Genomic DNA, 21,336 nt, shown 5'->3' on the forward strand with positions numbered 1-21,336 from the left:
TTTCCTTTTTGTTTCTCTAAAGGGATTCAGAATTCTGAAGTAATCGTCATCGTTGTCGTCATCTAAAGAATTTATACTGCCACGCCAATTATTTTTGTGACACACCAAATAGAATATTACGTAACGTGTCTCTTTTGTGTTTGAACAACTTCCCTCACCTCCCTCCTGAGATTTTCTCCGGACAAATAGAAATGGGTGTAACTATTAAGAAATAGATTAATATTTTACACTCCAGTCTAAACATAATATTTGATCTTATTAATTGATGTGTAACAAAGAAAGGTTGGTGTATCAATAAAAGTTCTCTAATATTTCTATTTCATCTAATTCTATTTTAAGATCATTTCTTATGCTCATTCAATTGGGTTCATTAATCTTGTGGAGTACACTCCTACTTCCTATAGTAAAATCTACTTACTCCATGAGAAAAAGTAGCCATATTGGTTTTTGATCGTTCCCATGGACCATGTCAAATTGTAGATACATTCACCTCGAGATCTCAATCTTAATCTTGATTAAGAGCTTATACAAAAATCATACAGATAAAATGAGATATTTTTACGTGCTTAACAAATGTGCCTATATACACGGACTCTAAGAGGTAGGAGTCATTCTACTATAATCTATTTTCTAATATTACATGATTGCATAATAGCTCTTCACATTCTCATTTTCATCTCCCCCCTTTTCCTAGTTCACTCATCTTCACAATGACTTTCAATCCTTTAAATAGATAAAAGTAGTAAACCTAGAAAAATAAACTTAATCATAATTAGATTACAATTGTCTAATCCAACCTTATCAAAATATAATAATTATCCAAATGAAAATAATCTTTCCATATTAAGATTATTTCCTAATTAGATAGGATCCAATCTTAATATATAAAACCACATCGCATAAGCCCTTTTAGAGGTTGATTTTGTGATAAATCGATTTCGATCACGATTACACCATTAAATTTACAAAATAATAAAAAGAATATGAAAAGATAGAAAAGACAGTGATATTTTACGTAGTTCGACAAACGTATCTACGTCCACGAGCTCGGGGAGCCGTTTCATTATAAATCTCACAGTTATATGGCCTCCTCCCACTTCCCCCTCCTCTTTACAATGGTCTCAAGGTCTTTAAATAGAAAAATCCTTAAAAGAGTTATAATCTTAATTAAATTACTATTGATCATATTACCCCTTATCTAAATTAATAATTACATAAAAAAGAAAAAAATTCTCTTAAATTTATATTATTCCTTAATAAAATAGAATCATCTTCAAATGATGTAACGTGTCCACATTGGGATGCGTGTTGATGGTGCAAATGGACAATCCGGATGGGAGATGATTTTATCCCTCCACATAGCCCCCTCTCAAAGGTGGAGATTTATGTATTGAAATCTACCTTCGAGAAATACTATTTTTAAATCGAGCCACCTCAAGTAATAGATTGGGTCACATGAGACCCTTATTATGAGCTAGAACTATTACCCTAAACACACAATGATGGATTATAAATTGAGCTACTTGATTTAGTGGAGTCTATAGACTCGATTAAATTGGGCATAGAATTAGCCCCAAAATTTTCCTTTTGTTGGGACAACAAAATAAAATAAATTGGATCACATGGGATCTATCTTACAAATGCAAAAGGAGCCCCCAATCATTAGCCCCCAACTTATTTTTATAATGAGTTGACTTAGGTAATAAATTGTGTCATGTGACACCTTATTATGGGAGTGACCTAAGCCCCCGAGTAATATAATCACTCAGCACTATAGTTCGTCCACTAATCTTATTTGTAAAATCGATCCAATTAACAAATTGGATCAGCTTGACTAAGCCCTCGGGCGACTTTGTTAACCCGGTGCTATTTGGTGGGAATTGGGGGTCCCCAATAAATCAAATCGAACTAATGTACCCTTAACTTTTTTGTTTCCTTATACAAGCGTGTGGATTTAATATACATCAATTGTTTGATGTGCATGCCAAGCATTGAGTAATGTTATTAATTACTTGAGTTTAAATAGGAAAAAGGGTCTCATACATCAAAATTGATGTATATGCCATGTATCCAAAATATTTTATTATTATTATTATTTATTTTTTTACCCACAGACATGGGGTTTATGTACACCATGATTGATGTTCATAGGCACAGACATCAACTCCCACATTTGCACGTACATCAAAATTGATGTATGCATGATGCAGTCAACATTTTTTTTCTTATTGTTGTCACCTTTAAAAAAAATTGTAAGGATAAAGTCATAAAGAGTATCTGGCATACTCTTCATTCCATCTATGCTATCAATACCTTTTTGTATATAGTTGTACTCATGTTGATTTGGAGATATCCTTTCGATTGTAAATGGCTCCCAACCTTTACTACTTCCTTGTAATTTCATAGTCGATGTGACACTTCACCTTTCTGCCTCACTAAGGTGTAATACAATCCACCATGAAATCTATAAAGGTTGATTTTATGATAAATTGACCTCGATCAAGACTTCACCATTAAATCTATAAAATAATAAAAAGAACATGGAAAGATGATAAGACAAGGATTTTTTATTCGACAAAAATCTCACGGTTACATGGTCTCCTCCTACTTCTCCTTCCTCTCTATAATGGCCTCAATGTTTTTAATAGAAAAATCCTAAAAAAAGTCATAATCTTAATTAAATTATAATTGATTATATTACCCTTTATTCAAATTAATAATTACATAAAAATGGAAATAATTCTCTTAAATTGGGATTCTTCCTTAATAAAATAGAGTCATTTTCAAATGATGTCACGTGTCCACATTAGAATGTATGTTGATGGTGCGAATGGATGATCCGGATGTGAGACAATTTTATCCCTCCACAAACTCTTTTTTACCCAATAACCCAAATGCAAAGATGAATCTAATAGTCTTTGTTTCAAACATCTCCCATGCAGAACAACGACTTTTCATTAATGTTCCCCCCTAGAAAAATCCCAAACGACCTATGGAAGCCTTTAACATGTTGCCAGCCATAAATGGTGTCAGGCTTGATACTTCATAGTTGGGTTGCTCACATTTTCTTCATAATTGCATCCAATGCTTTCAAACATTTTAAAGGTCATCGTTACTCGACAATAAAAGGATTTGAGAATCAAAAAATTTACTAAACTCTCTCAATGTTGTCTTTGAGGAATAACAACAATTTGGTTCGATCCTTCTTTCCAAATTTTTTCAATCTTAATTCGTTGAAAATAAAACAACATAGAGATGAAAAACTTAAAGGAATCTTGAAAGGGGAGAGCTATATGAATTTTGCTTTTTTTTTTTTTTTTCTTTCTTTCTTTTATTTTCCCATACCTTCCTGTACAAATTACCTTCTAGAACTCGCTTCTGTCCCTTTTCCTCTTCCAGAAGATGACTTTCAATGCACATCAAAAGTTGTTGTATGTAAAGCAACTAACTCAACCCCCCCCCCCCCACCCCAATCCTTTTTTTTAAATTTATATTTACTCTTTAAAAAAAATGATTCCATGTACATCAAATTTGATGCACAAGCTAACACCCAAACCTAATCTTATAATAGTTACCTCGATTGACCTAAATCATATGAGGGGTTGAATGCTAATCTACAGCCATCTAGAGTTATCAGTTTCGAATCAGATCGATCTCTCTCTTTTTCTTTACACATACCCTACAACCAGAATTGTTATTAATGGCTTCCCCCATGGTTGGTTTGAACCCACTACCACACAATGAAGAACGACCTGGCATAGACACACCCTAGTGGCATAGTTGTCGGTTGTCGCAAATCTTTTTGAAGGAGATTCTCTCCGTCCGAATCAAACACCACTCATACATAAATCTCGTGATCAAGTAATCCCATCCAATTAACCTCGATCTTTCTTGGCAAAATGAGAGTGGAATCCCGCCAAGCTCGATCTCGGATAGTCCCCATTCTTGAATAAGATCTGATCCTCTACGTGATTTTTCATGGTTCTCTATTTGATTCCTACGAACAACATTAATTGTAGAGGTCAATTTTATGATAAATCGACGTCGATCAAGATTTCACCATTAAATCTACAAAATAATATAAAGAACATGGAAAGACAAAGATTTTTTACATGGTTCGACTAACGTCTTTACGTCTACGAGCTCAGGGAGCTATCCACATTGGGATGTATGTTGATGGTGTGAATGGACAATCCAGATGGGAGACGATTTTATCCCTCCACATTTATCATTAACCATCAATATGAAGCAAATTTCTTCACTACCAATAATAATAATAAAAATCATTGCATCTTACAATAAAAAAGAAAATGTCGAGCATAGATCAAATACCAATTACAACTAATGTAGAGCCTTTTTTTTTAATTATATAAAAATGGTCTTGTAATCTATAAAGAAATTCAATGAAAATAGATTCAATAAAAGATACTACATCACATTGAAGTGGTTTCACATATCTTAACGAATGAAACATTATTAATTATGTTGGATATCATTTTAGTTTAAGAAGATGATGATGAGGTTATGGTAATGATGATAACGATGGCCAGGGCATTCATATCATTTTTCTTTAGTTCTTAAGAAAATAACAACGTCAAGGGTTGTATCTCAGACACACAAGTTGTTCTTTGTAAGACTTGAACTCAAGATCGAAACCTTATTACACGGTCTTCCCATCATTTTGCGCAAAAAACAAAAACAAAAACAAAAACAAATAATTGGTATTTGAAAATGAATTGAAGAACTTTTTTTATTTTTGAAGTTTTTGTGTTTCAATTATTAAAAAATAAATCATTTTTATTAATCCAAACCAAACAAAGTTGGATTCTAAAATCTGATTATGAATGAGAAATACATTCTACAATCCCAACAAAATGGCTCCAAAAGAATCAAACCAAAACTTGCCTGCTGACACCCCCTAGTCTAATTATATTACTCAGCCTTTCTTGGAAACCCATCCAAGATTTGGTGGGTCCGAAATTTTTTTGATAGAATCCCCTTCTTTGGATTACTCTTGGTGTCTCCAAGGAGGTCTCCCAAATATTAATGAAAGTGTAGGGATGTGAAATAAATATTAAAAAAAAACACGTACCATATTGCAACGATTCTCATTCATATTTCGATGAAAAGCATCTATGATTCTATAGGCACATCCACATCAACAATGTTTGAAACGATGTCAATTTCAATGTTACTTCAGCATTTTTTTTTTAATTATTATCGATAATCTCCCTATTTTTCCTTTTAAAATTAAGAATAATAATAAATGCAAACAGTTTTGATAGGTGATTGGATAGGCCGTGATAAGGGCACAGAATCACACATCTTTTTCTTATGTATCTTTATGAAAAAGATTTATGATTTTGTACTTTTGTCATGATTTTGTACTTTTGTCATGTCAGCTGCGTACCCAAGAGTGTGCAATCATCACCACTCTTAAAAATAAAAAATAAAAAATAAACACCAAAACTACAATGAAAGACGACATCTATCATCCATGGCGCCACGAATAATTATTGCAATTAAACAAGTCAAGTGGTTTGAAGTTTGAACGGTGTTGTGACTAGGTTCATTGAACTTCAAATACCACATTTCGTGCCCATTTAATATTTACGGGTCCATTGTCACGGTCAATATAAAAATGGTCAAAGCGATGACTTACACGTCACACCCCTTTCACAATGATCTTCTTTCGGCTTGGCCCACGCTATCGTAATAACTACTAATTATTTACTTATAGACTAGGTGGCATGTGGAGAAGCTGGGAAGCACATGTATCAAAAGGATTTCATTTGCAAATTAAAATATATATATATATATATATAGGGTCCGTTCCCCATCCTAAGCTTTACCCTACACTTTAATAAATGTGTTTTGTCTTACATCGGTTAAAAGTTTTGGAATGAGCTGATTTTTGGTGAGGATGATCTCTATGGTGAGGAGATCATCCTCATCAAAAATCAGCTCATTCCAAAACTTCTAACCCCATCAAAAATGGTTTATAAAAAATGGACGGTTCACGATTTTTCAACTTGTAAACATAGGGCTAATATTTTTGGAATAGACTGATTTTTGGTGAGGATGATCTTCTAATCATAGAGATCATCCTCACCAAAAATCAGCCCATTCCAAAACTTCTAACTCATGTAGGACAAAACACGTTTGTTAAAGTGCAGGGTAAAACTTAGGGTGTTGAACATATATATATATATATATATATATATATATATATATATATATATATAGGGTCAGGTTCAAAGGACAACCATTTCTACACACATATAGACAACGTGTTTTGTCTTATATGGGCAAAAATGTTTGGAATGGACTGATTTTTTGTGAGGATGATCTCTGTGATGAGGGGATCATCCTGGAAAAAAATCATCCCATTCCAAAACTTGTAACCCCATCAAAATTGATTTACAAAAATTGGACGGTCTATAATTTTTCAACAAAAATTGGACGGTCTAGAAGTTTCATAATGAGCTGATTTTTGGCAAGGATGATCTCCTCATCACAGAGATCATCCTCACAAAAAATCAGTCCATTCCAAACATTTTTACCCATATAAGACAAAATACGTTGTCTATATGTGTGTAGAAATAGTTGTCCTTTGAACCTGACCCATATATAACATTTTTACCCATATAAGACAAAATACGTTGTCTATATGTGTGTAGAAATAGTTGTCCTTTGAACCTGACCCATATATATATATATGGGTCAGGTTCAAAGGACAACCATTTCTACACACATATAGACAACGTATTTTGTCTTATATGGGCAAAAATGTTTGGAATGGACTGATTTTTTGTGAGGATGATCTCTGTGATGAGGAGATCATCCTTGCCAAAAATCAGCTCATTATGAAACTTCTAGACCATCCAATTTTTGTTGAAAAATTATAGATCGTCCTATTTTTGTAAATCAATTTTGATGGGGTTACAAGTTTTGGAATGAGATGATTTTTTGCCAGGATGATCCCCTCATCACAGAGATCATCCTCACAAAAAATCAGTCCATTCCAAACATTTTTGCCCATATAAGACAAAACACGTTGTCTATATGTGTGTAGAAATGGTTGTCCTTTGAACCTGACCGTAGAGATCATCCTCACCAAAAATCAGCCCATTCCAAAACCTCTAACTCATGTTTTGAAAAATGTTTTGCCAAAATGTTTGTTGCTGAACGGGACCCATATATATATATAGGGAGCGGTTCGGCAGCCCTAAAGTTTGCCAAGTTTGGTGCCAAACATTTTTTGTAGATCACTTTTGATGGGGTTAGAAGTTTTGGAATATGCTGATTTTTTGTGCGGATGATCTCTTCGGTTCAAGGGCCATATGTAAAAACATATGAAAAAACAATGATTTTTCAAAATACGGGTTAGAGGTTTTGGATTAAGTTGATTTTTTGCGAGGATGGTCACTCTGATGAGAAGATCATCCTCACAAAAAATCAGCTTAATCTGAAATTTTTAAATCCATCAAAAGTGATTTACAAATTATTGACAAAAAATCGACAGTTCACATTCTAAATCACTTTTAATGGGGTTAGAAGTTTCAGATTGAACTGATTTTTTTTTTTCAGATGATCTTCCCATCATAAAGATCATCCTCACAAAAAATCAGCTCAATTTAAAACTTCTAACCCATATTTTGAAAATTTATTAATGTTACATTATTTTTACATATGTTTTCTCTATGTCCCTTGAACCTGACCCATATATATATATAACAGCGTTATTACGACCCCTATTACGACTCACATTGCGACACACCATTTTGTCTTATATGGGCAAAAATGTTTGGAATGGGCTGATTTTTTGTGAGGATGATCTATGTGATGAGGGGATCATCCTGGCAAAAAATCATCCCATTCCAAAACTTCTAACCCCATCAAAATTGATTTACAAAAATTGGACGGTCTATAATTTTTTGATCTCCTTGCCATAGAGATCATCCTCACAAAAAATCAGCCCATTCCAAACATTTGTGCCCATATAAGACAAAACGGTGTGTCGCAATGTGAGTCGTAATAGGGGTATATGGAACCCGACTCATATATATATATATATATATATATATATATGGATTAGGATCCGTATACACATAAAGCTACTCATAAAGTTACAAAGGGATATTTTTGTAATTTTAAAAATAAAACCATATGATTATAATGTTATGAGTTTGTTGGATTTTTTTTATATACTAGAAATGACCCTGATTATTTAATTTAAATATAAAAAATGAAGGTATTTATGATCACCCAAATTCTGGTGTTTGAACCACTTCCTCCACTTGCCTTCTCTCATTATAGTAAAGATGTATAGCACCATTTTCAATTTAAATAAATTGAAATTGTTGTTTATCTATAGTCTAACTGTTGAAAGAGAATGACTACTTACAAGTCACATAGGACTGAATGAAAATCAATACTTAAAAAATTTCCCTTGTACTTTTTTGGTATGATAGCACTCCCTCAGAAAAAGAAAAGAAAAAAACTTGTTCTTCAACCTTAAAAAAAAATAAAAAATAAAGATAAAGAGAGAATCTTGTTTGAAAGCTCAAATCTTCTTCTCCTTTTCTTTCTCTTAAGATTGACAAGTAAAGAATGTGTGCAACAAAAGAGAGAGAGAGAGAGAGAGAGAGAGAGAGAGAGAGAGAGAGAGAGAGAGAGAGAGAGAGAGAGAGAGATTATATTGGCACACCAACTTTTACTACATACCAACACTTTTGAAATTAAGTGGTTATTTATAGGGTGAATATGATGAAATTCCGAGTTTGGTACACTGATCATTTTAATTACCAAAACATGCATTAGCCATTTTTATAAGCTACGAACTTGGGAGTACATCACATTTAATATCTACAAATTCGTAGATATATACCAACGAATTCATTGATTATAAAAGTGACGAATTCACTTGAAATACATGCTTTGGAAATTAAAATGAGCAGTGTACCAAATCGAAATTTGAACATAAATTGCACATGTTTTGGGAAAAATCCCTTATTTATATGTAGATTGATGTGCTATAAGTGAACATTGGTGTGCCAATAGAAGCTCTCGCAAAGCAACAACAACCAAAAAACAGAAATATGTAGATATGCCAAATATTCGTTCCCTTCTTGAAATTACAAAAATAATTATAATTATAATAACTAATTCATTAAAGGAGCACATACAAGCCATCTTGAAATAACAAATTACACCATAACTTGTATTCTTCCCTACTTTTACTTTAACTACTAATTGACTTATGGTGCTTATTCATTTTAACTCCACTACATCATCCTCTCTGCCTGTTTGCTGCCACTTCTTGTACTAATAACAAAGCTCACTTCATACAACAATAACAATAATTCAAGATAAATCACAACTCATGCTTCCCTTCTCTTGCATTTTCAATTGGAATTTTGAGAATCAGATTCAAGAAATGGGTAATCAACGTAACCTATAATGGGATCAAGGGTGTAGAAAGTATTTCTGTTGTACTTGTTAAGTGGAGCATCAAGTTCAAACCTCCTTGGCAAATCAGGGTTAGCTAAGAACCACCTACCATATGCAACAAGATCTGCATAATTATCAGCTATAGCTTTGTTACCATCTTCTCTGTTATAACCCCCAGCAACCATAAAAGTCCCCTTGAAAGCCTTTCTCATTGGTAGAAGATTGTGAGGAGTTTCCAAATAATCTCCGAGCGTTTTCATCCTCGGCTCGACCATGTGACAGTAGAGAATCCCATATTTGTTTAGGGATTCAACCATGTAGAGACCAAGTGCTTCCGGGTTCGAGTCCCCTGACTCCATATAGTCAGCAAAGGGAGAGAGCCTTATCCCTACTCTATCAGCTCCAATCTCATCTACAATGGCTTCTACAACTTCTAAAGGGAACCGACAACGATTTTCTAGAGTTCCACCATATTTATCTGTTCGATCGTTGACTTGATCTTTCATGAATTGGTCAAGAAGATATCCATGAGCCCCGTGGATCTCAATTCCATCAAAACCTGCATATGAGATGAATCAAGCTGGATTAACCAACCGTTTAATTTCCATGTTATCTAGAAAAAAAACAAAACAAACAAACAAATATGCAACACTATATGAGTCAGAGCAAAGAATTGTGTCTAGGGATGATATTTTCTAGATCCTCAAAAAGAACTAACAATCCAATTTTCACACACCCTGAAGTCTGTCCTTTTAAGGGTTTTGTGACCCTTTGTGCACGTAGCCACATACCATACACATGAACCACCTATCAGTCAATCTGGATATATTCATTAAGTTCAAATTATTTCTTTGGCCCAATAATTGATTCCAAGATTTAGTTTCGTTTAATATTAATAATGGCAGTCATTTTAGTATGTCAAGGATTCATATTAAATAATGGGAGTACATTTTGTACAACCAATAACCCAAAGTTCATAAATTGGACAATTATACAATTTCTATTTGTGTAATTCATTGGCTTGCCTTTCAGAACTAAAGAACATATGAAACCATTATATTTATGAAATTTACATTTCAGACTCATGAATTAGATGAAATTTTGAAGAAGGCCATAAAAGAAATATAACAGATAACACAAAATAAATAATTTGTTTTATTAACAAACTAATAAGAATCCTAAGAAAGGTATGGAAATTCATTTCTCTATTCAAAGATAGAAAAGCAACATGTTCAGTTTCCATTTCTATATTTAGTCTAATGTTTACTTTACTTAAATAAATGATAGCAGAATATTCCAAAGAAATTTCTCTTTTTTCCTCCATTAAATCTTACTGTATATATTTTTTTTCAATTAAAACCTCCCTCTTAATAGGTCCAGTCATCATTCTTAACCTTCAAGAACATTTTTTTTTAAGTCAAAAAATAACAAAGATTTACCAGCTTCTATAGCATTCCTTGCAGCGATTCTAAAATCGTTCACAATTTGGGGGATTTCATCAATCCCTAAACGACGAGGAGGCGAGAACTCATCTACATCAATGCCATTGTCCGTAGAAGAGATTGGAGCTTGCCCATTTGGTTGAAAACCTGTAAAGATAAATCAGGTAAGATGCTATGGAGGGTCAAAGAAATAATAATTACTTAAAAAAACGAGTAACATGTTAAGCGAGTGCACAGAATATAACCAGATTCTCATTGTTTCCAACATCCAAAAGCAATGTATCTAGAAGATTTTAGTAAGCTTTTAAGGGAATAAATTATGATTTCATTAGATAGGTTTATATGCTAAAATTCTTCATAAGAGTGGCGGTTTTCTTCTTGTTGACGATGTCCATTAGAAATTGTTTATACTTGAAGCGAGGGTTGTACATGTTGCAAATGAAGGTAACAGTATTCACAGACCCTTGAATACTGATCACTGATAATGACAGAAAAAGCGAAAATCATATTTTCCTCACTTCTTTCATCATGTGACTATCTTGTTACAACTTTACTCAATCGAAAAAATTATTGACATGCATGGCACCTACCAACCAGTTTCCTTCCTAGAATATGGGGTTTTAATCTCTTTCACTTTGAAGGAACTAATGGAAGAAGAATGGATGGAGAACTAAATTTTTCTAGGGGATATTTCTTACTGAGTTTTAATCAGATTTGTACATATCCAGTCTCATACATCTTTGTGGGGTGCTTAGGTCAATTCAAAGGGCACATTGATAATGATGTCATTATTACCATTATAATTAAGTAAAAGAAAATAATAAGTTTCAAACATACCATAATTGGATACCCGTCCGACATGCCAAATCTGGCAAAAGAATACACCACCCTTTGTATGAACAGCATCCACAATAGGTTTCCATGCTTCCACTTGCTCTTTTGTCCAAATACCAGGTGTCTCTGGGTACCTAAAAATGAGAATAAAAGAAGAGATACAAAGACATTATTGAAATTACAATACGTATTTCTTTTGTAAAGCGAAAAAAATGTTAAAAATTTTTGCTATAGCAACTTTTACCCTTGAGCAGTGTCAGAAACCCCTGTGGCTTCAGTTATGAGGAGTCCTCCTTTGGTGGTTCTTTGAGAGTAATATAATATAGCGTGTGGTTGTGGCACATTCTTGTAAGATCTTTGTCTAGTCAGTGGTGCCAAAACTACCCTACAAAATACAAAAAACAAATAAAGTTTTTTTTTTTTTCATGTCTGAGTGTCAAAAAAGTTTGATCAAACAAATGTATTTAACAGCAGAATTCGTAGTTGGCCAATCTGATGCTTGATTGTTGACTCCAATTTTATTTCTTTATAGCTTTCACACCAATGGAAGTGAAAAAAAATATCAAATAAGCTTAAATAAAAAAAAATAGCTCTAAGTTTGAAATGAGAGTCAAATAGAACAATACCACTTTTTAATAATGAATGATAATCAAATACAAGGTTACTGCTAGGGACTAATTCAGTTCTAGCTTGTGAGAAAGTTATACCACATACTGCCTTTGTAGGATGAAACACTATTCGATTTAAATAAGTAGCCTATATTTACTTGGAAAACAGATCAGCTAGGCTCCATCAGAGATGCTGTAATATAGCTCAATGAAGTTGTTTCAAGAGTTCAATGCTTTAGAAACATTTTCTTAATCCTAGCCTCTTGAACAACTCTTGATTATCATTTCTCCTTCAAACCTGCCCCCATCATTCAAAACTTTGTCATATTATCTTTAAAGACTCAGGTATTAAAATTCACAAATTACCAACTTAGCAAGCCAGTGCCTCCAAAATGTTCATAGATCCACCATTTTAAGTCCATTTTTGAGAGAAAGGATTAACCCACCTCCAAGTGACACACCAAATATACCTCCTTTGGCTAGATTGTGAAAATGGGTCTCAAACCTGGATCTGTAATATTAACACCCACAAACTTTAACCCATTGGTGAGATGGCCAAGTGCCTCCAAAATGTTCATATATCCACCATTTTAAGTCCATTTTTGAGAGAGAGGATTAACCCACCTCCAAGTGACACACCAAATATACCTCCTTTGGCTAGATTGTGAAAATGGGTCTCGAACCCGGATCTGTAATATTAACACCCACAAACTTTAACCCATTGGTGAGATGGCCAAGAGCCCAAGACCACACCTCAGGAAGCGAAGGTCTTGAGTTTGAATCACCCTCGAGGGACCACCCTTAGGGATTTATCCCGGAAATTACGTGGTGGGTGTGGGGGGAGGGGACTGCACATGCCCTAAGGATTAGTCGGGTGCTCTAAGAGGCCTGAATAGCTAGTTTTCCGGGAAAAAAACACCCACAAATGTTACCACCTTAGCAAGTTATGGTGTTCATTCTATCAATGAAGAATGATCCTATAGTTCGACAAATTGCATAACGTTGCCCATCTCAGTAACCCCATCAATGAACAAAAACCCACAAATAATTTGAACTCACACACTAAGAATCAGCTCAATTTGTGATTTCTGCCCATTAAATTCGAAAATTCATTTAGGACGATGACGCTCAAATCAAACAGCTATAATTCATCAAATAGGCTGTTTTTTGGTGGGATGATCCACCAAAGAGAGGGACAAACATCCATGAATCAATTAGCTCAAAATTTAAGGCAACTTTGATGGCGTGATCAACGACCATGATGTACATGGATTGGAGATGGATAGTGAGGCCCAATATGAAACTATCCCTCCCACTTTAATTGAGGATAAAACCAACAAAAGACCACCACGTGAGGTTCGGAAACCAGTCCGTTTCTGTGACTAATGGAGAAAGTGATTGTTGCTATTTAGGAGGAAGATACGAGCTTAGTCAATGGATCACCTTATTTCCTTTCATTTGTTTTGTTTAATCTCTTTATTAAACTTTAACCTTTTTATTTTTGATTGCTAGTTATAGGAAAATAGAGAATCAAACAGTGATGTTTCCTAGTTTATTTTTTACTTTCTTAGTAAGTAGGATATATCATAAAAGGCACGAACAAATTAGTAACAGGACAGTTTTGAAGTTGTATTTTCTCTTGAATAAAGATATTGCAGTTCACTGTAACGTATGCTACTCGAGTTGGATTGTTTCTATCCATTTGCTTGTCGATTACTAGTTCCTATTGGAACTATATTAAACTTCATGCCAACAACAGCTACAAATCATTACAGAACATAGTAAAAAAAAATCCTAAATTGATGATAATCAAAGCTTGCTTAGATTAAACAAAAGTATGGGCAAATGTCAAATGATACTAAACTTGAAGAAAATGGAATTTCATATGTTCTTGCATGAAAAAAAAAAAAAAAAAATTTGTTCAATCTTACAGACCTGTGAGAAAGATCGAATTTCCCCATCTTGTATGGAGTCAAGAGAGGAATTGCGTTACTGCTTACTAGACTCCCCGATTTTACCTCCATTTTTGCTCTTCGCTTTGATTTTCTTAAATGTGATCTTAATGAGTTATTTATAGGGATGGAGAGAGAGGAATTCATGGTTAAAATGGCTGCTAGAATTGTAGAAATCTTTTTCCAGAAGAGGAAAAAATCATTTTTGTCTGTTATTCCAGCATTTTCCTTTTTGTTTCTCTAAAGGGTTCAGAATTCTGAAGTAATCGTCATCGTTGTCGTCATCTAAAGAATTTATACTGCCACGCCAATTATTTTTGTGACACACCAAATAGAATATTACGTAACGTGTCTCTTTTGAGTTTGAACAACTTCCCTCACGTCCCTCCTGAGATTTTTTCCGGACAAATAGAAATGGGTGTAACTATTAAGAAATAGAATAATTTTTTACACTCCAGTCGAAACATAATATTTGATCTTATTAATTGATGTGTGACAAAGGAAGGTTGGTGTATCAATAAAAGTTCTCTAAAAACAAGTTGGTTAGTTGAATTTTTTTTTGTTTAAATAATTTTATAAATTTCATCTAATTCTATCTAAGATCATTTCTTATGCTAATTCAATTGTGTTCATTAATCTTGTGGAGTACACCTCTACTTAATAGTAAAATCTAAGGAAAATTATCAAAAAAAATCCAAAAAAAAAAAAAAAAAAAATATTTACGAAAAATAATCTAATTTTTAAAAAATTAGAAAAATGATACAAATCCAGTCTTTCAAAGGCCGATTTTTCTTTCTCTTCAAGTCTCTGACCTCTTTCTCTCTCCTCTATTATTTAAAAAAAAATGAATTTTTTTTAAATACCGATCTTTCAAAGATAGGTTTTTCTCTTTGTTCAATTCTCTCACCTCTTTCTCTCTCTCCTTTATTATTTAAAAAAAAACAAGTTTTTTTTAAATACCGATCTTTCAAAGATCGATTTTTCTCTCTCTTCAATTCTCTCACCTCTTTCTCTCTCTTCTATATTTAAAAAAAAAAATTTTAAATACTTGTCTTCAAAGATCGATTTTTCTCTCTTCAATTCTCTCACATCTTTCTCTCTCCTCTATATTTTAAAAAAAATGATTTTTTTTAAATATCGATCTTTCAAAGATTGATTTTTCTCTCTCTTAATATTTAAAAAAAATTAAATTTTTTTCTCTCTCCTCTTTCAAATTCGATCGTTATATAGTCGTTTTTTTACCATTATTTAACCGTTATACCATATGTATATATATATATACATATCTCACACACTTATTTTTTCACAATTCTCGCTATTTTGATCATCTCATAATTCTTACTATTTTGATTTTCTAAGAATTCTTCTTATTTTTATTCTCTCACAATTTACATCGAATATGAATTCAAGAGCAATTATTTGTCGATATGACGGTTCTGTTGAAGGTATCATGTATATTGGTGGAAATACATGACTTTTATCAACTTCATCAGAAATTACATATGCGGAGTTAAGAGCTCTTATTGTTTTAGTCTGCAATATTCAACGACAATTTTCAATAAGGTCAGTTATCAATTTAGATAATGAAAATTTTTTAATTGATATTTTTGATCAAGGAACTTGGGAATATATATTAAATTATAATCAAAATTCCCAAAATACAATTATTTTTGTGATATAACATAAAAATTTTGTAATGTATCAATCAAATTATGGTCAAGGTTAGCCTAGTTCTTCAAATCAATATCAAAATACTGATATTGACCATAATATTACATACAATACAATTCAACGTAATATTGTAATATAAAATGATTTTGAGAGTGATGTAGATAAATTTATTGATAACAATTTGAGTTCGTCATCTGACGATAATGAAAATATATTAGATATTTATATTGGTAAAATTAATAATGTAATTAAATTAAAAAAACATATAATTTCTTTAGCTATTACTCATAATTTTATAATAAAATATATTATTAATAATAAAGAAAAAGTTATAGTTAAATGTGATGTTTCAAATTGTGATTGGCGCATATATGCAAAAAAAATTGCAAATAATGATTTATTTACTATACGTAAATTTGACACAACCCACACATGTATCGGTACAATGAACTCACAACCTTATCCTCAAGCCAGTAGTAACTGGATAAAGGATAAAATATTAACTTGAGTAAGGAATAATCAATTTTATTCTCTCCAATCTATAATGGCTAATATTAGAGATGAATATAATGTATCTATCACATATATAAAAGTTTGGAAAGCAAGGGAAAAAACTAATCGTGAAATACATGGTTGTAAAGTTGAAACATATAAAAATATTGAATATTATTGTCAAACTATTTTAGAAATAAATCTAGGAAGTTTTTGTTTTCTTAAAATTAGTCTAAATAGTCATTTTCAACATATTTTTATATTTTTTAAAGCATGTATAGATAGTTTTAAAAATGGATGTTTACCAATTGTAGGATTAGATGATACATTCTTAAAAGATAAATATAAAGGTATACTGTTTGCTGCGATTGCTCACGATCCAAATTATGGTATTTTTCCACTTGCATATGCAATAGTTGAACAAGAAAATAAAGATACTTAAGAATGATTTTTAAATTATTTTGAAATGTCAATTAGACCTTATGATTTTAATAAATTTCATTTATTTCAGATAAACAAAAATGAATAATATTTGCAATTAATAAATGTTTTCCTTTATCATTTCATTTTTTTTGCATTCAACATTTTCAAGCAAATTTAAAAAAAAATTATAAATCAGATTTATTTTGTAAACTTTTAGAAAAAGTTGTTAAAGCTTATACTGAAATTGACTGTAAAACAAAGTTAGAATTAATTAAGAGAGAAAATATTGAAATATATAATTGGATAATATCAGAGGAAGATCCAACACATGCATTAGTTCATTGGGCAGTAAGTCATTCTCCAATACCTCATTTTAGAATAATAAGATCAAATGCAAATAAAAGTTTTAATTCATGGATATTAAAATTGCGTATGAAACCAATAACCGGATTATTAGAAGGTATTAGGTGTAAAATAATTGAATTACATAATAGACGTAGATTAAAGAGTCTTCCTTGGGATTCTCAATTAGTTCCAAGTATTGAAAATAAATTTCGAAAAAGAATACAAAAAACTATTAGTTGTAAACTTTTAACTATTAATGATATGAGATTTGAAGTATATGATCGCGAGAAATAAAAAATACACGTACTTCAAATGGATAATAGATATTGTACTTATGGCAAATGGGTTCAAACACTTATTTCATGCCAACATGCAATCAAAGTATGTGATATGAAAAGATGGGATAAATATCAATTTTGTTTTAACGAATTTAGTGTTGAAAGATATAGACAGTGTTACGCAACTTTTATGGAAGGTATTCCTGATCCATATGAGTTAGAAAATCCTCCTCAACGAGAAGAATAAATTTTGTTGCCTATGACTCGACACCGACCTGGTCGTCCAAAAGTAAACAGAAAGAAAACTGACGTTCAAGATGTGCGACCATTGCATTGTAGTCGTTGTGAAAATATTGGACACAATCGATCCACATGTAAAAATTCAATTTGAAAATAATTGTAACTTTTTAATTTTTGTTAAATGTTTGTGTTTAATTTTGTATATCAAATTGTAAGTTGAAATGTAATATGTACGTATGAAAATAGTGGATTGGTTCAACCACTAAATGTTGAGTTCACCATTTTTTAACTTAATTAACTTACCACTTAGTGTTGAGTTCACCACTTTTTAACTTAATTAACTTACCATTTAGTGTTGAGTTCACCTACTTTTTAACTTAATTAACTTACCACTTAGTGTTGAGTTTACCATTTTTTTATTTAATTACCATCGAACTCGACAATAATAAAATAAAATGTGGTGAACTCAACACTAAGTTAGAAAGTGGTGAACTCAACACTACACAATGTAAAAAATTGGTGAACTCACCACTTAATGTTGAGTTCACCACTTTTTAACTTAATTAACTTACCACTTAGTATTGAGTTCACCCACTTTTTAACTTAATTAACTTACCACTTAGTGTTGAGTTTACCATTTTTTATTTAATTACTATCGAACTCGACAATAATTAAATAAAATGTGGTGAACTCAACACTAAGTTAGAAAGTAGTGAACTCAACACTACACAATGTAAAAAATTGGTGAACTCACCACTTAATGTTGAGTTTACCACTTTTTAACTTAATTAACTTAACACTTAGTGTTGAGTTCACCATTTTTTATTTTATTACCATCGAACTCGACAATAATTAAATAAAATGTGGTGAACTCAACACTACATAATGTAAAAAATTGGTGAACTCACCACTTAATGTTGAGTTTACCCACTTTTTAACTTAATTAACTTACCACTTAGTGTTGAGTTCACCATTTTTTATTTAATTACCATCGAACTCGACAATAATTAAATAAAATGTGGTGAACTCAACACTACAAAATGTAAAAAATTGGTGAACTCACCATTTAATGTTGAGTTCACCACTTTTTAACTTAATTAACTTACCACTTAGTAATGAGTTTACCATTTTTTATTTAATTACCATCGAACTCAATAGTAATTAAATAAAATGTAACTCTAATAATTGTATAATTTAAACGTTGTATCATGACAAACTTAATTACATGGAAATTTAATTACCTGACAAATATTTCGAATATAAACTTAATCACGTGGTAAACAAACATAATAAATGACTAATAGCGACAGTGCTTGCCTCGACTACAATCACCTTTTAATAACTCTCGAGTAGATTTTTTAGACACATTTCTTTCTGGATTACGTCTAGGTAAAACAATACCTAATTCTTCAGCAGATGGGGGCTGAGATGACTGAAGATGTGGAGCTTATGCACTTTGTGGAGTCTGTGGGTATTGCATCAAGTATTCATATGCAGGCTAAGATGACTGAAGATGTGCATCCTTTGGAGTCTGTGAGTATTGTGTATGATATGGCTTTAAAGGAGAAAATGATAAGTGCATGCCATAAGGGGAATCCAACAAAGATGAAAAATAACCTGTCTCGAGATTTGCACGCATCATTTCCTCATCTTGATCAGCATGTACTGGAATATAATCACCCTGACTCATCTGTGTGTAATATCCAATCCCATCATCCTGCTGCTCTCGAGACTCTTTATATTGCTGCTCTTGAGACTCCTCATCACCACCCTCATCCTTCTCCTCCTCATCCTCATCCTCATCGTGCATGTCATTCTCAGGCTCAGGCTCAGGTTCAGGCTCAGGCTCGGGTTCAGGATCAGGTCGATGACATCGACGTTGCAAAACTATATAAACTGGCTCACCCAATTTAGGTATCTGAAGATGCAAAGGCAGTTGTAATGTCAAAGTTGAGATAGCAGCTTCCAACTGATTTATGACTCATTCATGGACATCCATTTCATAGATCTGCGGAGTCAAAGAATTAAGAACACCGGTCTGAAAAATAATACACTATGTTAAATATAAATTTTTATTAAAAAAAATTAAATTATTAAAATAAATGTTATAACTTACCACATTATAACATCTGTCTCTGTATAATGCGCACAAGTCATCCGTATAACCACGAGGCATATATCGCGGTTCAAGAAAATGTAGTGTCGGATTATGCATCCGAGGACAATCATACCATCTGTGAAATTCTTCGGATGGCCAATCATCTAAATATTTTTAAAATTATCATGTAAGTCTCAACATAATTAATATAATTGACATAAACCTTGCAAGTTCTTGCATAATTCATCATGTACGATTGATAAATTTTTCTTCCCAATCTATCATTAATGTGGTATTTATTATTCCCCTCCTCCCCACTGTAGCCCATCGTTGGACAGGACCCGGGAAAAGCTGCTGTAAACCGAATTGTCGCATACATCTGTCCGCAGGATGATAAAATGCAGTGTGTAAAAATATTACAGAAGATCGGTGAAAGCTTAGATCACGAGTTGTACGTATAATCTCCATATCTCCTCCTGCAATATGAAGATATGGGGTCTATACAACCTAAAAAATAATAAATAAATAAATAAGAAGAAATATCATAATAACAATTTAATTAGACATATAAATTAAAAATGTTTATATTTACCATAGAGGGAAGAAGAAAATCCAACTCGGTCCGATATGATAAGACACTGTGATGCGGATCACCAATATATATCTTATTTTACGTCATCCATCTACATGCTCGAGAGAATAAAAGATCATAACTCGTAAGTATGGGCCTACCTACTGATAATCGTTCGTGTGCCCATACTTGTAATAATGGTGTACATCCCATGAGTCTCGATAGTCGCTTCCCCTCGGTTCTTACAAATTTGCTTAGAAAAGAATATAAAAATGTAAGAACGGCGGTACCCCAAGCATAACTTGATGTAACAGATAGATCTCTAAATAAATAGAGTAGACTACTATCAACAGTATTACTCGATGCATCTGAAAATAGTGTGACTCCACATAGTGCCAGTAGATATCCACGAGTATAATTATTTACCTAATATAAAGTAAAATATTAATAAATAATTTAAATATATTGATTTTAATTTAATATTTTTATAATAATAAAAATTAAAATTTACCTCATTTATTGACATATCTCTGTTTGACAATCTCCCAAATGTATCGCGTAACCATGTAAGGCTAATAAAATTGTAAGAAAAACTTCAGTTAGCAGGAGGTAGTCTTCTAGGACACTCATAGATAAGATTGAGATACTCCTCTCTCCTTATATGTGGTACAAAAACATGAGATCCATCGATCTTCAATCCCAAACAATGAAAATTATCATCTAATGTGATGGTCATCTCTCCGAGTGGAAGGTGAAACGTGCAAGTCTTTGGCCAAAATCTCTCAGCTAATGCATAGCAAAGGCATGCATTATGATGCAGTCATCGGATGCGCTGGTAATGTTCAAAACCAGCAGCTGCAGCAACAGCTTCTCGTGGACCACTAATGTCTCAATCTCTAAAAAATTGTCCATGATATCGCAATTGTAAA

At 32.4% G+C, this 21,336-nt stretch overlaps 1 protein-coding gene across 1 annotated transcript; it reads right to left on the minus strand.

The window, feature by feature from the left end:
• Positions 1 to 9,109: 9,109 nt before the first annotated feature.
• LOC147406531 (putative 12-oxophytodienoate reductase 11) lies at positions 9,110 to 14,429 on the minus strand. The gene is made up of 5 exons (XM_086434607.1): positions 14,273 to 14,429; positions 11,974 to 12,114; positions 11,733 to 11,863; positions 10,893 to 11,042; positions 9,110 to 10,012 (listed from the first exon to the last, which is right to left on the minus strand). The coding sequence occupies exons 1-5, from the start codon at positions 14,359 to 14,361 to the stop codon at positions 9,408 to 9,410; spliced, it is 1,116 nt and encodes a 371-aa protein (XP_086290733.1). The 5' UTR covers positions 14,362 to 14,429; the 3' UTR covers positions 9,110 to 9,407.
• Between the last annotated feature and the right edge of the window lie 6,907 nt (positions 14,430 to 21,336).

This window comes from Akebia trifoliata, chromosome 3 (genome assembly GCF_017979445.1).
Source record: "Akebia trifoliata isolate Shusen 1 chromosome 3, ASM1797944v1, whole genome shotgun sequence".
In the NCBI taxonomy this organism is placed as follows: domain Eukaryota; kingdom Viridiplantae; phylum Streptophyta; class Magnoliopsida; order Ranunculales; family Lardizabalaceae; genus Akebia; species Akebia trifoliata.

Bases quoted from the DNA above. Each gene is read 5' to 3' on its own strand.
- LOC147406531 (XM_086434607.1), bottom strand. From the start codon at position 14,361: ATGGAGGTAAAATCGGGGAGTCTAGTAAGCAGTAACGCAATTCCTCTC. The intron at 11,864-11,973 runs GTAAAAGTTGCT...TCTCATTTTTAG, and splicing joins GTTTCTGACACTGCTCAAGG to GTACCCAGAGACACCTGGTA. The intron at 10,013-10,892 runs GTAAATCTTTGT...TCTCATATGCAG, and splicing joins AAGGAATGCTATAGAAGCTG to GTTTTGATGGAATTGAGATC.